At 33.1% G+C, this 15743-nt stretch overlaps 1 protein-coding gene across 3 annotated transcripts in view; it reads right to left on the bottom strand.

Moving 5' to 3' along the window:
* The window catches only part of LOC148608398 (Fanconi anemia group J protein homolog), a 56882-nt gene that overhangs the window by 33075 nt on the left and 8064 nt on the right, over window positions 1-15743 (bottom strand). For all 3 annotated transcript variants that reach the window (XM_088546361.1, XM_088546363.1, XM_088546362.1), the window contains exons 6-11: window positions 15659-15741; window positions 14849-15076; window positions 13141-13362; window positions 11657-11723; window positions 10851-10948; window positions 9004-9107 (exon numbers count right to left, since the gene is read on the bottom strand). In XM_088546361.1, coding sequence (XP_088402487.1) covers window positions 9004-9107; window positions 10851-10948; window positions 11657-11723; window positions 13141-13362; window positions 14849-15076; window positions 15659-15741 — 802 coding nt within the window. The remainder of the gene's footprint in view (window positions 1-9003; window positions 9108-10850; window positions 10949-11656; window positions 11724-13140; window positions 13363-14848; window positions 15077-15658; window positions 15742-15743) is intronic.

The following is a 15743-nucleotide window of genomic DNA, read 5'->3' as shown; positions in this document are numbered from 1 at the left end:
AAATGGCTTAATTCTTTATAAAACACCACTAGGCTTGGGTTTCATCGAAATCTTTTAAATGAGTTTTTCCTCAAACCCTTTGTCAACTTAGATTTTAACCAATCAGAGCACTTGATATCCATGATTTGAGAAAAAAAGAACTTTTAATTATAACAGGTCTGGGCTTTCTTCACAAACAACTAACAATGCTAGCTATGTAAACATTTAGTCATACATTCAAAGTGACATTTTTAATTTGAAAATCATTGCATTCTTCCAGTATGTTCTTAATATGAGCAATTTTATTGTATACATTCTGAACAATTTAAACCAAACCATCTGTTAACAGCATTGTATGTAATATTATGTATAATAACATAAATTAATTCCTGAAAAAGACAATGCATTCTGCATACAATGTGTTAAAGTTTGACAGATACTTTCCAATAAATGACATACAACTACATGTAATGATAAGACGAATTAAAACAAGGGCGGACATGTTCTAGGAAAGACGAAATTAAGGGTCATAAGATGGTACTATATTTGCATAATAACATATTTGAAAAGAGATAAGTTTGAAAAGTTCTCGCCTAAGTGTACTTGTACCTAAATTTCTTTTTTAAAAAAATTTGATATAAAATAAGCCATGTTGTATGATTGTCAATGAGATACACCAAATGTAAAGCAATGAATTAAGCACTGAATTATTGAAGTTACTTATTGTCTTGTGAAGAAGCACTGGGAAGTATTTTTTTCAATATATGTCCTACTTAGAGTCAGGAAAATATAGAAAATAGCAATATTATATGAATAAATAAAAAATTTAGTCAACTTTCTAATTTAAAAAGTCATATTCAAGATTAAAAATATATAAGCCAGTCCAAGTTTTTTTTTTTACTGTATAAGCTGTCATTTTTTATTCTTCACTTTCCTAACCAGGTTTGCTACAAAAAATACCCCCAGTATGTTACAGTAAGTTGACTCTAATATGAACTTTGTACCATTTGCATGATATTTACTTTAACCAGTATTTGACTAGAAATACTTTGAGCAAGCCCACAAATAGAATATGAGTTAAATGTAAAACTTTTAAGTTGGATTATCTCCCTCTGAATTTCCTAATAATTACTCCTTCGTGTACACCTATAAATGATGCCTAACATTTCATCAAAGCCCTTGAGGAGGTTTTACAGTCCCTGACCTGATCTGCACTACTATCTGACAGATAAAAGACAGATTATTGACTGATGGCTGACAGATCAATAACCAATCATTGGTGACCAATCCAATTGCAGTTTTGTTATGTAAAACAACAGATAATCGATCATATCAAAAACAGTTTTTACTTGAAACACAATTGTAAATAAATATTGAATTTAAATTATTGAATTCACGCTTTGTATTTCATTGTAAAAAAGACAATGTAAAAGAAAAGTAATTAAATTTATATAATCCATATAATTTAGTAAATTTGTGTAAAATAAAACAAGAAGCTCCCAGGAGCCTGAATCCCTCGCCTAGTTAAATTTTTGCCTTTTAAGGGCAAAAACTCTAACAAGGAGTTGTCAGACAATTTTGACTCCATTTGATTCATTGGACACATTTGTAAGCCTTATAATAAGGATATCTCAGGAATTGAAAGCTATTTGCTAAACCTAACATATTTGGAGATGTATGCAAAAATCTGCTGTCTGACCCCATTGTTCTATTTTTAGAAATGGCAGCCATGTTTTTTCAGCGATCAAAAATCTGTCGTTTTGTTAAGGATACCCTATAAAACAAAAATGTCAACTTTCATTGAATTCTGTAGAGCAGCTTCTGAGAAGATTTTTTAAAATAACAACATCATAAACAGAAAAAGACATTGAAAAAGGGCAATAACTCCAACATGGGTCAACAAATTTTCACCAAAATTTGATCACAGATAGGTCTCTTCATTCTGAATAATTTTACCCAATCAGATTTTGGTTAAACCTCACTGTTTTGGAGATATATGCAAAAATTTGCTGGCTGACCCCAATGTTCAATTTTTAGTAACAGCAGCCATGCTTTATAACACATCAAAAATCCAAACAGTCATTTTGTAAGGATGCCGTTTAAAACAAAAGTACCAACTTTCATTGAATTCTGTAAGATAATTTCTGAGGAGAAGCTTTTTTAAAATCATTAAAACCAGCAAAAAACATCCAAAAAGGGCAATAACCCTAACATGGGTCAACAGATTTTCACCAAATTTTGACAATACATAGATCTCTTCATGCTGAACACTTTTACCCAGTCAGATTTTGGCTAAACCTAACAGTTTTGGAGATAAATGCGAAAAACTACTGTCTGACCCCTATGTTCAATTTTTAGTAATGGCAGCTAAGTTTTTCAATGGATCAAAAATCGTCACATCAGTTCTATGCACGATACCCCAAGGAACATTCAAAGTAAGTTTGATTCCAATTGGTTAAGTGGTGTCAGAGGAGAAGAGTTTTGAAAGAAATAACAATAAAAATAGCAAAAAACATTGAAAAAGAGCAATAACTCCAACCTGGCTTAATAGATTAAAATGAAAATTTGGCTGCAGATAGATCTCATTATGCTGAACACTTTAACCCAGAGTCAGAATTTGGCTAAACCTAACGGTTTTGGAAATATATGCGAAAAACTACTGTCTGACCCCTATGTTCTATTTTTAGTAATGACGGCCATGTTTTTCATCAGATCAAAATTCCCCACATTAGTTCTATGCAAGATACCCCAAGAACATTCATACCAAGTTTGGTTCAAAGTGGTCAAGCAGTTTCAGAGGAGAAGAGTTTAGAAAAATTGTTGCAGATGACGGATGATGACAGATGCCAAGTGATGGCAATAGCTCACATGGCCTTTGACCAGGTGAACTAAAAAACTACACAAACTATTCCATTCAAATAGTTAACCTTATTGGATGATCCACAACCTTCTTATATTCATATTCATAATCAAACTATCTCTAAAACTTGGAATATCATAGAAACAGTGAAAGTCCTTTAACACTACACATCCCTACATGTTCATACATGTGACATCCTACGAAATCTAAACGCCGAAGCTCATAAACCATAATAACAAAGATATGTCTTGCCGGTCACAAATCTGGGTCATATGCAATTTATGCATACGTATTTGCACATAGAATTGTAATGTAGTGATGCTAATGTAACTATCCACTAAATATCATTGACTCAGCATGAGTAGTTCATGTTAAATGACCTAATCAGAAAACTTAACATTAAGGACCTTGAAAAGAAATTTCAATAGACTGTGACTGCAGTGGCATATGCAAGAAAAAGATACAAAATTGTGATGTAGTGATGCTAATGCAACTGCACACCAAATATGACTGACCTAGCAGTGGTTTCTTCTGATGTAATCTGAAAAATTACCAAAAAAATCTTGAAAAAAAACTTGAAATTTCAGTCAACAGATCCTGACTGTTGAGATAAATGCAAGAAAAAGATACAAATTTGTGATGTAGTGATGCTAATGCAACTGCATACCAAATATGACTGACCTAGCAGTGGTTTCTTCTGATGTAATCCGAAAAATTACCACAAAAATCTTGAAAAGAAACACGAAATTTCAGTCAACAGATCCTGACTGTTGAGATAAATGCAAGAAAAATGTACAAAATGGTGATGTGGTGATGCTAATGCAACTGCATACCAACTACAATTGGCTTAGCACAAGTTGTTTCCTTTGAACTGACTTAATCAGAAAAATTAACATAAAATCTAAGCTGACACCACAAAAGCATTACCTTAGTTTGGCCATATGTGACTTCCATTTCAGGACAAGCCATGTATCCCAATGGAATGTTGAAATTGTCATTCCCTTATTATGGGAATATTTTATGAAAATCAAAATCCTCTGGCCATGAACACCTCCATTATTATCTAGTAATGTGAATAAGCATCCAAGCAAATTACAAAGCAGTAGCTCAAAAAACTTTGGGATAAAATGGCCAGACAAACCATGCAGAGTCCTTTCCCGGTTGAATGGAGAGAAAGACAAATGGAAGAATGACAGAAATTCATAAACTCCTTAAATTGTAAGTATTGTGGCCATAAAAATATTTATTTTCATGAGTATCAAATTCATGGTTCTGAAAAAAAAACATTCAATCAAGGTTTTGCAAAAAAATAGCATTCATAGTGTTATATATAACTATGTTGGCCATGGTTTTTCATGGATCAAGAATCCAAATGCAGTTTGTTTTTTGTGCTGGACACTTTCATCAAAATCTGTCCAGTGGTTTCAGAGTAGATATTTGACAAAATGTTTACAGACAATAACAGGGGTCAAGTGATTAAAATAGCTCACATTGCCCTTTGTTCTATGGGGTTAATGGTAATAATGGCTCGTTTCATATTTTGAAAAATGACTTCCTTGAATCATGAATCTATTCTTTAAACACCTATGTGTTACAATAATGTTTCTTTAAAATCCATTTGATTGGTTACCCTAAAAACTTGTACAGACAGACAGACAGGCCAACTATGTAGTTGTGCATGATGTATAAGATGCTTGTGCTTGAACGTGTTCTTCACTTTACAGAGTTCTGAGTGATAACTTGTGTTTCATATTGGAAGATATTTTTGTGTGTTTTTTTATCATGTTTTAAATACTGAACGGCACCAAATGCTTAAGGGAAATTTCCTTTTAATTTTTTATACGTCGAAAATGTCATAAGTTCATAACATTCTGTTTTGCGTCACTCACAATTTGAAGATTTGTCAAACCATGCATTTGCTCTACATTACTACAATAAAATTTCATATTCACTAGCAAAACGAATGAAATCATTGAAATATACGTAATTACTATCCTTGAGGTTCAGATAAATGTACCAATACAATTCATCTGTATTTTTAAAAATTTTAAATCAAAATATCTGATATCACTGTTAGTGTGAATACCGACTTGTAATCAATAAAGTTAGTTTTTTCTTCACTACACACACCATTTTGGATTACTCATGCAACAACGAGCGACAACAAATTATTTCAAAAGCAATGCTAATCGTCATGAAAAAATACTTCGATAATTGTAAAAAATCAGTTTTCTGACTAATTAGTTAGCTTGGAGACATCAGGATTAATTAAACTTGAAGTCCTATCAAGGGGACTGATTGAAAGCCTATAGTTATCCAAGATTTTGATTCATTCGAGCTCGAGTCAACTGAGGTAAAATTGTATTGGAGTAAGGGGAGTTTTGCTGGAACTTTTAAATCAGTTCAAGTTAACTAAGAATTTGACTTCTGAGTTCGACACATCGAGGTTCGGATATAATAACTAAGTTTATAAAGACATTTTAACCTCTGTCCTTCTTGGACACCTGTGAACGTGTCAGGGTAATAAGTGGACATCATGTCTCTTAATCCACTGATAATTTTAGTCACTTAACAAAATCTTTTCAAACTCTGACACATTGCATTCAACCATAAAATACAGGACAGGACAAGTTTTCTTACAGTATATTTCACAATTACATAGTAGAAAGTAGTGTACAGCAGATTTTACAATAAAATGGAAGTATTGCTTTTTTTTGTATCCATCAAAAAAGGAATTGCTGAAACTGTGAAATAGAGTGTGAAATGAAGTAATGCATTATATTATATAATAAAAGGTGTCTTTCTGAGTAAATAAAAATAAAAATTACCTTGTGTTTATGTTGTTTGTTAGAATTTGAGGATTTTCAATTTCATAATATAGGACATTAAATAGACATTGTGACCTACTTGACTGACATCTAGCTTATTTGGAGTGGAATTCTAAAGTATTATTTATAAGTGGAGCCTAATAACATGGACTTATATTTTAATAAAGTCTTCTTTTGTGTTTTAATTATAATTTTAAGGCATATTTTTATTGGTAAAGGCTAAATAGGTAATTTAATAATATTATTGTGAACATCACATCTTTTTCGTCCATTGTGGTATGTTACGATCGCAATTTTCTTGTTGGTTCTCAGATGGCCTATTGTTATTTAAAACTCGGATTTCATAAATAATTGATATAAATAGCAATCACATGATGAAAGGGAGTCAAAGAACTTTCGGGATCAATATCAATGGCTGTTTTAGTTTTTGCAAACATTACTGCTCTACGTTTCCGTCCAAATCAATGCCACGTGAGCAATATATATTTACATCTGTAACTCTCCTGTATAGGAGTTACAATATCGCTCTATGCAGAAATGGATGCAGAACCAGTTCCATCACATAATGGGAAAGCAAAGAAGGTAAGTTGTCCATTATATCGTGACACAAGGTCCTTTATTGTATTCCGTCCATCAAAAGACATTCGCAACAAAATGTTGCATCAAGTAATGTCATTTAAATGTCACATTAAGAAACTTTTGTTGCAGTTTTCGTCTCCCAACAAGATACGACCATATTTTACGTACAGTTCTAGTTCATCAAAATACATTTCTTTTAATAATTTGATGTGAACGGTATAAGATGGAGAGATTTGTATGTAGTTATTGTTACTTTGGGACAGTACCCTGGTATATATACTGAAAGCATTCAGCAAAAAAATTATGTCTTTATTGAAGTAAATTTGAAGGCAGTACTTCAATTTTTCAAACATTAAAATATTTTTAAGCTTCTAGGCAGTATTTTAGACTTTTGAATGCAAATGCATGATGAATTAAATGGGCAAAGTAATTAAGGGGTTCTGAAGACTACAAACGACTTTCTTTACTACAATCCATTGTGAAAGTCATTGAGGCATTGATCACTATGGTATTTCCATCTTCACTGCAAAGTGATTTGAAATTATTCATTCTTCTGTTGTTTGATGTTTCTTTCCAGACATTACATGGACATTTTGGCTTGTGCTTCATAAATAATTCATATCCCCTTTCTGTTTTGAGTGCCAAAGGTTGCAGGTTCAATCCCTAACCAGATAAAATCAGAAATTAAAATTGGTCTTTGCTGCCTCTCATCCAAGCCAACAGCATTTGGGAGTAAAAGCAAAGGTCAATTTACAGAGGCAACAGAGTCTGTATAATGTGTCTTTGTGGAAAATCCTGCTGAGCGTGTCAGTCTAGTACAAAGCAGAGATCATATTACATCAAGTTTTTCTCGCCCTGATGTGCACGTACTAGGTTGACACTGGACGTTAAACAATAATTAATCCATTCATCCATAAAATCTGGTGTGTCAGTCTGGTACAAAGAACAGTTCTTATTGCATTTAGTACTCATATCATATCAACAGTTCACCACTCTAAAGATATGAACAGATCTAGAAGAATCATTCAGTTACAACTTAAAACTTTTTCGATAAAGATATCATAAATCTTATTTTTCACCTCCTGTAACGATTTTGGCCCTATTTAGTGTGACCCATCTAGATAGAAAATTTCCTTAATGTATTACTGAAGATGTTGCTAATGTTACTATTACAAACTGGTTACTTGTGTATTCATTTGATACAAAGTACACCTGCCAATGACATTCTGTATATTTAGAAATTCTACACCAGACTGTACAATTAAATTATTCAAAGCATTTATAAAGCACCACTGTGTGCATACATTTTAACTTTTAGTGATGTTGTTGCTACTGTGACATGTCCAAATGTCACTAACGTTACTCTCATTGGTCTCCGTCCCATTAGCAACAGCTTTAATTCAAAACATGTTTTCTTTCAAGAATCTGGCACAAATTAAATTTGTAAAAAGTAAATATTGGCAACACATGCAACTTTATACTGATTCAATTCTTTTTACTGTGTATTAGATGTCATTCACTTTGAAAAACATAAACTTTTTGTACCATTTTCCATATGTCACAAGTCCATCATCTTAAAAATATTTTTCCACTAATATTTAAGAAATATTAATGTGTAATATGCTGAATATCTTCCTAAACCATTTACCTTTCAGAATTTATTTTGGTTTTATTGATGGTTAAAGGCTTTAAACTAAAATCAATGAAATTTTCAACCATGGTGCAAAAGGAAAAAATGTGGGTATCCCTGTTTCCTTGGCTACCATTCAATAATCTCTTACACTATTTACTCCTTTTTTGAAGAATAAATTTTCAGAAAATATATATTTTTTTTCATGTAATGCCTAATTTAATAATTTATCATGAAAGTAGGAGGCAGAACACAATACTGTAAAATCTGCCGTACCTCTTAAATCTTAAATAATTTGGAATGCAAGTCACCGGATCAAACTTGATCTGGTGTTTAGCACTATCACAAATAGAAATACTGTAAGCAAGCTCACAAACAGAATACCTCCCACTTCAAATGATATAAATGTCAAGGTCTCACTAACCACTTCTAACATTTTCATTACTTTACATTTTAAAAAACTAATTTTCAAAGTTTCACAGTGAATTCCCAGAAGAAATGACATCTTAAAGTTGCATTCCATTGCGAAGCTGGGAAACTAAGGCTTTCAAAATCATTATGCTAATGGTAAAATGATTGTAGAAATTCTTCACATAATTTACTTGAATAAATAATACTGAAAATCCACATTTTTACCTTTTCTGCTAACTGACAGAATGGATGCAAATTACTCACACATGTAAACAATATTCATACACTTTTGTAGTCAATTGCATATATGGTTTTTAAGTACACATTCTCAGCTTCATTTTGACTACTTCTAATCAGAATACACACAAATAATGCACTTACAATGCATAGGTCTAGGTTCAGTGTGTTTTTGGTACTACATAGGGGGCTGGCCATTTGACCTGGAAGTGGTTACTGAGACCTAAGCTGTTAAGTTGGATTATCTCCCCTTTGAGTCTTTCAACAATAAAAATAATTGCTTCATGCACACCTAATATGATGCCAAACATTCTATATAATTTCACCTAAATCCTCTAAGCGTATTTGGAAGAGTTGCATGAGGACAGACAACGGTCAGACAGACAGGATGATTCCTTTATATACTCCCACAACTTTGTTTACAAGGAGAGGGGGTTTAATAAATCTGCAGGGTTAACATACAGTAGTTGTTTACTTACTTCCTTGGAGTAGGTCCACTTCCACACTTACAACATTCAGAACTGTCATTCAGACCACTAGGACCAGGTTCATCATAGCTAATATTCTGATGTTTTCTGTCAATCTGGAAACAAAAAAAACTAGAAATAAAATCTATAATGTGAATAGCAGTGCTTTACTTGGTACAAAATTAAAATCAAAGGGTCCTAGCTTTATTTGATTCAACTCTTATTCAACCTATATTCTCCTAAGAAGAAAACTTTGAACTTGTATTCCATCCAAATACATTAATATACTAAACAAAGTAAAATGGGAAAAAATGCACTTCCCCCTAACTTTACTGGGACCTTAAACCAAAAAGAAAAGGGAAAAAAACTCTTTAATGGATTATCTCTCCTTGCAGGCACCAAATAGTAATTATTTATTCTTTATAATGCAAGTCCATTCATGACACTAAAGCATTCTTAAGATTCATCAGTCTATATTTAAGTTCAAGAAGAGTTGCAGTTACAAGATTTGAATATGTAAAATTCTGAAGTTGAATCATCTTCCTTTGCAGGCATCTATTACCATCATCATATCCTCTTTGTGTTATGCAACATATAAGGCGTCAGACTACTATCAACTTCCTTTTAACATGCACATCTACATATGATTCCCATATGATTTCATAAAATTATCTAAGGAAACATTAGAGGGGACAGCTTAAGCCTTGTTGTGCTACACCCGGACCTGTTCGGGTTTGGACCATGTTCTGCTTTATCAGTTCTGGCAGTGTAAATCTGAGTTTAGGAAAGCGCAAATTTGAGTCCATCTGGAAGTAGCGTGACTGTGCTTTGAAATGAGGCTATATGATATAGAGTCTGTTAATAATAATGACTTGAAAGCTAAAAGAAGAGGTCAGGAGTTTCCACTGTCGAAAAAAAATTAGATTTTTTGAGGGGAAGGGTTCATTTCTCTGACCCTCACCAGAGCAGAATTAATCTGAAGTACTCTATTTCACCTGCAAACTAAATAAGAATGATTTCTGTCACCACCATTTCCATGACAACCCCTTGTATTGACCACTTCTGGTTTAAAGACAGCGGCCAAAAATTGGAAAAAATCCTCATTTTGTTACACAAATGACCTTTCAGGGGGCTCCTGACCCCCCACTCATGACTGTAACACACTTTATTTGGCTGCAGTAGCCTTCATGGTCTTCAGGCTGTAGGATGAATGTGCTTTGGTTCCTGATTTGTTCCCGTTGAACCCCACAGGTAGCAGATAATTACCAGAAGTGGACAAAAATGACCATTTTTGAGTGACAGACCATTGTCACATGTTGGCCCACTCACCCGCTCACCCACCCATCTATCCCACCCCATAATCACCCATCTTTAATCTATATATAACAATCAGCATCAGTACCATTGTGCAATTAATTTGCATATAATTTCCATAAAATTGCAAAATATCAAAATCTAGACTTTCGTTCAGAGATGTGCAGCATGACAAGGTTTTAGAGAAATGTGGACAAATAAACAAAATTACAGATTGTTGCTGGGGTAACAAGATTATTACAATTTCTACATGTGCTAAGAACAAATTTGTGAGAAAGACTGATGACAGACTGCAAACATATAGTCCCCTTTGGTGTTTTTAGTATAGACTGCAAACATATAGTCCCTTTTGGTGTTTTAAGTAGTGGAATGCAAACATATAGCCTCCTTTGGTGTTTTAAGTAGGCGGACTGCAAATATATAGTCCCCTTTGGTGTTTTTATTAGCGGACTACAAACAGTCCTTTTTTGGTGTTTTTAGTAGTGGACTGCAAACACATAATCCCCTTTGGTGTTTTTAGTAAGCAGACTGATAGAATCACCTACCTGCCCAGGAGTTCTGTACTTGGTTGTAGGTTTGAAGTCATTGTCTTCCTCATCACTTTCCGGTATAACAGTTGTAGTAGATTCTTTGCTGGGAGTTCCTTTAAGACAAATTGAAAAGTTTTAGAAACCACAAAAAGTTGGTGTTAGTATTACAATTTTCAACTCTTACTCAAAAATAAAGCCAACAAGATGCAAGATCTTTTCTCTATGCTTTCAAATTCCACATCTGACATTATAAGCATAAATTTTTAAGAAAATATCATTTTAGAAAATTTTTTTATCAAATAGTAAATCATTAAGTTCTATTTAAGATAATTAATTGTAATATTTAGCTAGAAAAACTGAGGTCAAAGATCACTAAAAGATATCCCCCAGTCCCATCCTAGAAAACATATGGTCAAAATATAAACAAAGTCATCAACAAGAATGCTACGCGTAGCCATATATCCCCCACCGCTGTAGAAAGAGTTGAATTACAAATGTTTGACACTTGTATAAATAGCAGATTCAAAACTTATGCGCTTTCATAAGTCCTAGTTGGACTAACAGTCCTACAAAATTTGAACAAAAACCATCAAGTGGTTTCCAAGGAGTTGTGTATACAATTATGACAAGATGGACGGACATCAGTATTTTTATGTCACCTTCCAAACAAGAGCAGAGGACAAAAAAAACAGTGGACAGACAAAACAGACAGACAGACACCACAATCACTAAATAACCTAATTCAAACTTTAAAATTAGGGTTATAATCACATGTAATAAAACCCATAAAAAACCTTAACACCAAATAATGTAGGTCTTACCTGCTTTCTTCAGCTTTTTCTGCATTTCATTTTGTTCAAATTTCTCTTTCAGTTTATACTCAAATGTCTGTAAACATTCAGAAATATTAATGAATTACGAAATGCAACAGTCCAACAAAGATTTTTGAGTTTTATACATCTATATGCATCTAAAATTAAGAATATGCAATTCCATAGCACACTACAATATATTGAAATTTTCTCTGTCTCAAAGTTGACAAAAGCAAAATTAGTACAAAACTAATCACAACACCAACAAAATGTTATTTACACCACAGGATGCAGCTTAGTAGGACTGCAGATGTTATACACTGAACAATTGGGGATAAGTATGGACACTTAAGGATGTAAACTGCTCTGTTTAAAAATAACAAGGATATTATAGGGTTGTAACAAAACAATATGAACAGAAAAAAATAACAGGTCAGTGTGCTTGTTTTTTTTTTTTTTAGATATCTTGAAATTTAGGTGGGAAAAGGATTTCTCTGCAATTTTCATAGGTTTGACTTAGTATCTATTCAAAACCCTAAAGAAATAATAAGAATTTTGTATTAAAAAAAAAAATAATAAAAAAAAAAATAAAATTATTATTAAAAAATAATATGACAAAAGCAGTGAATATCCCTACCTTAAACTTGTTTGATTCATTATAATTTTTGACACAGCATATTCCTGATTCATAATGAATGTGGTCATAGAACTCAAAAATAAAACTCATTATAAGTGACAAATTTGAGATGAGTTTGAACTCAAATACAATGCACAAAATTCTACAATCAGATCCCAGTGATGACAATGTATCAGTTAATAGTCAGGCAAACAAATTGTCATCCTAGGTACACCCCACAAATTTAATATTGGACAGCAACCAAAATCATTTTAAAGTAATGCTGCATCTGTAGAAAGATACACACCAAATTTGAAATCAGTATATCCATTGGAGCCAAGATGTCTGTGACGACAACTTTGTCTATCATTCCAAAGAATGAAAAATCTTGAATTCCCACAAAACAGGAAGATGATATTGGACAGCAATCAAAATGGCTTACAACCATCGAGAAAACAGAGATAATTGTGATGAAATGTGGATGGAAAGAAAACTAACTACTTGCTGAGTAGGGGTATGTTATAAATATTTGTACACTCAAATGTCCATTATGAATTTAAAAATTCAGCCAAAAATCTTTAATTTCTGCACTACAATACCACCTTTTCACTTTAATGTCCTCTAATAATGCTCTAACCTCTCAAAACCTCATCTTCAATGTGGTCTCAAAGTGCTCAAACCTCTTAAACTATCACCTTGACTGTCTTCTAAGAGTGCTAAAACCTTTCCAACTTTAAGCTACATGTCCTCTTTAGAGTGCTCAAATCTCTTACATAAATAATCACCTTAAATGTCCTCTATCATCTTGTGCTCAAATTTCTCAAATCCTCTCTTCAGGTGTCCTTTCTAAGAGTGTTAAAATCTTTGAAACCATTACCTTGATAGTTTCACCATCTCCTCCATACACTACAAATCTCACATCTTTAATGGATGACTGTGGGTTGTTCCTGGCAAACTGTTCCACAGAGCCAAACATCTCCCTGACAACAACCTCCTTTGGGTAACCTAAACTGCCTGATCCTAGAGCAGGAAAGGATATAGAACTGTAACCACTATCACTGGCTGTGGTCAAACAGGTTCTGATAAAAGTCTGTAATACCTGCAAAACATTATGGAAAAAATGCCATATTTCCTTAAATAATTTGTAGTATGAATGCAGTGTTTCCAAAAATTCATTTTTTTTCAGGACATTTGGTCCTGTGATGACATACCATTTCCAGGACCTAACCAAGTTTTACCATCCATTTTGACCTGAATCAAGAATGACTAATATCGGAATTTTTCTGGACTTCTGATCTGGCATTTCAGACTTTTTTACTGGTCCTGTCACATTTTTACCGGCGATATCTGACAGTCCAAAGAACCTTTGGAAAGACTGGAATGGAAAGTTCAATGAGATATTGGAACTTACATTTCTTAGTATATATTACCTAGTCCTTAAAGATTTACTCAGATCATTATGTCTGAACTTTATGCTTACTTTTGACAATGACACTGAGAATCTTGGTTAAGAATATTTCAACATGTTCACATAAAACTGAACCGCCTTGATTATACATCTTAAATTCTTGCTTATAATGCTATAACATTGAATACCTTACAATGGGTAATTTAGGCATGTTACAAATTACATAATTTGAAATCGGGATATTAATTTTTGGGATCTTTCTTTTTTGGGTCTTCAGATCTAATGGAATGGAAATAATGTAAAATGCCTGGACTTAAATTTGGCAAGATTTCTTTTTCATAATTCCTTGAATCTTGAAAATCTAGCGAAAATTAGAACCACATAAAAATTTTCCACTATATTAATTTTTATAACATGTTGCATCACGCCAAAGTACTTCAACCCTGCCACCTTTCTTGTACCTGTCCAAAGTCAAGTTCTTTGTACTGAGAAAGTACTTTAATTTGTGGGAACCAATTTTCGTGGATTAGGGAAGAAACACAAATTCATGAATTCTTGAATTCGTTGTTTGAAGTTTTCAGTATACACATCAATGGAAACATCCTATTCAATTGGAATCAAATTTCATGGATTTACCTTCCCACGAAAAACACCAAAAATTGGTACCCCACAAATAATACCACTTCCACAGTATGTTTTGTTTTGTTTTCACCATTAGTTTATTTTCATGTTACTTGAGTATAAAGGGGCAACTCTTTCGCTGTTTTGAGGTCAGCTGCAGCCTACCCTCTGGTTTGAGGGTTTCCTCGTTGTTCATTGACGACCAGTGGGTGGCCTTGGGCTGATATTTTCATCTCGATAGGGATATTGTCCATATTCACCATACCTATTCTTTTTATATTTTGTGGTTAAAAAAATTACTCCACTGATCTGGAACTGACCATAATACTTTGTAAACTTTACAGAACATTATCATCACAGGGTTATATCTATTACAGTCAGTTATTATTCCATTGCAGACTTTCTAACATTTGAAATAACCTCTAGAGATAATAAATATTTGTTTGTTTGTTTGTTTGTTGGGGTTTAACGTCCGAGCAGCAATATTTCAGCTATATTCAGACAATGAACATAATAAATATTAACCTCTGTCCTTATCTTATTGAATAAACATTACCTGTACAGAGTTAGGTTCCCTCCAGTGAGATAGTGCTCCATGATAGACACACTGACTTTTCAGGTTTCCTGCAGTGGTGACAGCAACTTCCCCTGGCTGGACCCCCTTGGGATATTTTATGTTGCACTCCTTCTGAAGCTGTGAGCCCCCTACACAGAGCAACGACTGGGACACAGCACCATAGTTAAGCTGCAGAGTCTGAGATGTGGTATTAACTATAACATCAGCCTGTTTAAAACAAAAAATCTATTAGGCAAAGATAAAGTATTTAAGTACTTCGCCGTCTAAGAATCAGGCAAAATGTGTATAAGGTGTGGCACATGAAGGAAAAAAAACAATGAAATATTGTTGCATTAATCGAATATTTATACCTGACAACCTCCAGAAATAATCATCAAAGTGTTTGCAAAGGTTGCAAGATTTGCCTTTTTAAGATACTGACATGTCAAATCAAGTTGAAATGCGCTAAAATTTACCTACTTTTTTCCTTATATAAGCACTCAAAAAATATCTGTCACAGTTGTTTCAGAATAAATTTAAATAGTTTTTCAGTTGTTTTCTAGTTGTATTGAATATTTTTGAGGCAAAAAAAAACAAATTGAGAATTACGATGTGCCACCCATTGCCTGATTCTTACACATCATGGTACTTGAAGAAATTTAGAGCTGAAATTATTACAGATTTTTAGAGGTAAAATGATAATATTTTCTGTTTAAATAAATTTTATAAAATGATCAAAACTCGCATGTATAAACATCCAACAATATCCCAAGAAACCCAACTGTTTCAATTCTTTGGCCTTAATTTTACCTGTTGATGTGCTATCTGTCCTTTTATTACAGTAATGGTGACACTAGAATCCAGAAAGGCCTGACAAAATGTAGGCTCTGTTCCT

Source organism: Perna viridis, chromosome 9 (genome assembly GCF_037379345.1).
Source record: "Perna viridis isolate PV_CMFRI_1.1 ecotype Kerala chromosome 9, ASM3737934v1, whole genome shotgun sequence".
Classification (NCBI taxonomy): domain Eukaryota; kingdom Metazoa; phylum Mollusca; class Bivalvia; order Mytilida; family Mytilidae; genus Perna; species Perna viridis.
The sequence above is the reverse complement of the archived record's forward strand: the minus strand, read 5'-3'. Positions and strand labels throughout refer to the sequence as shown.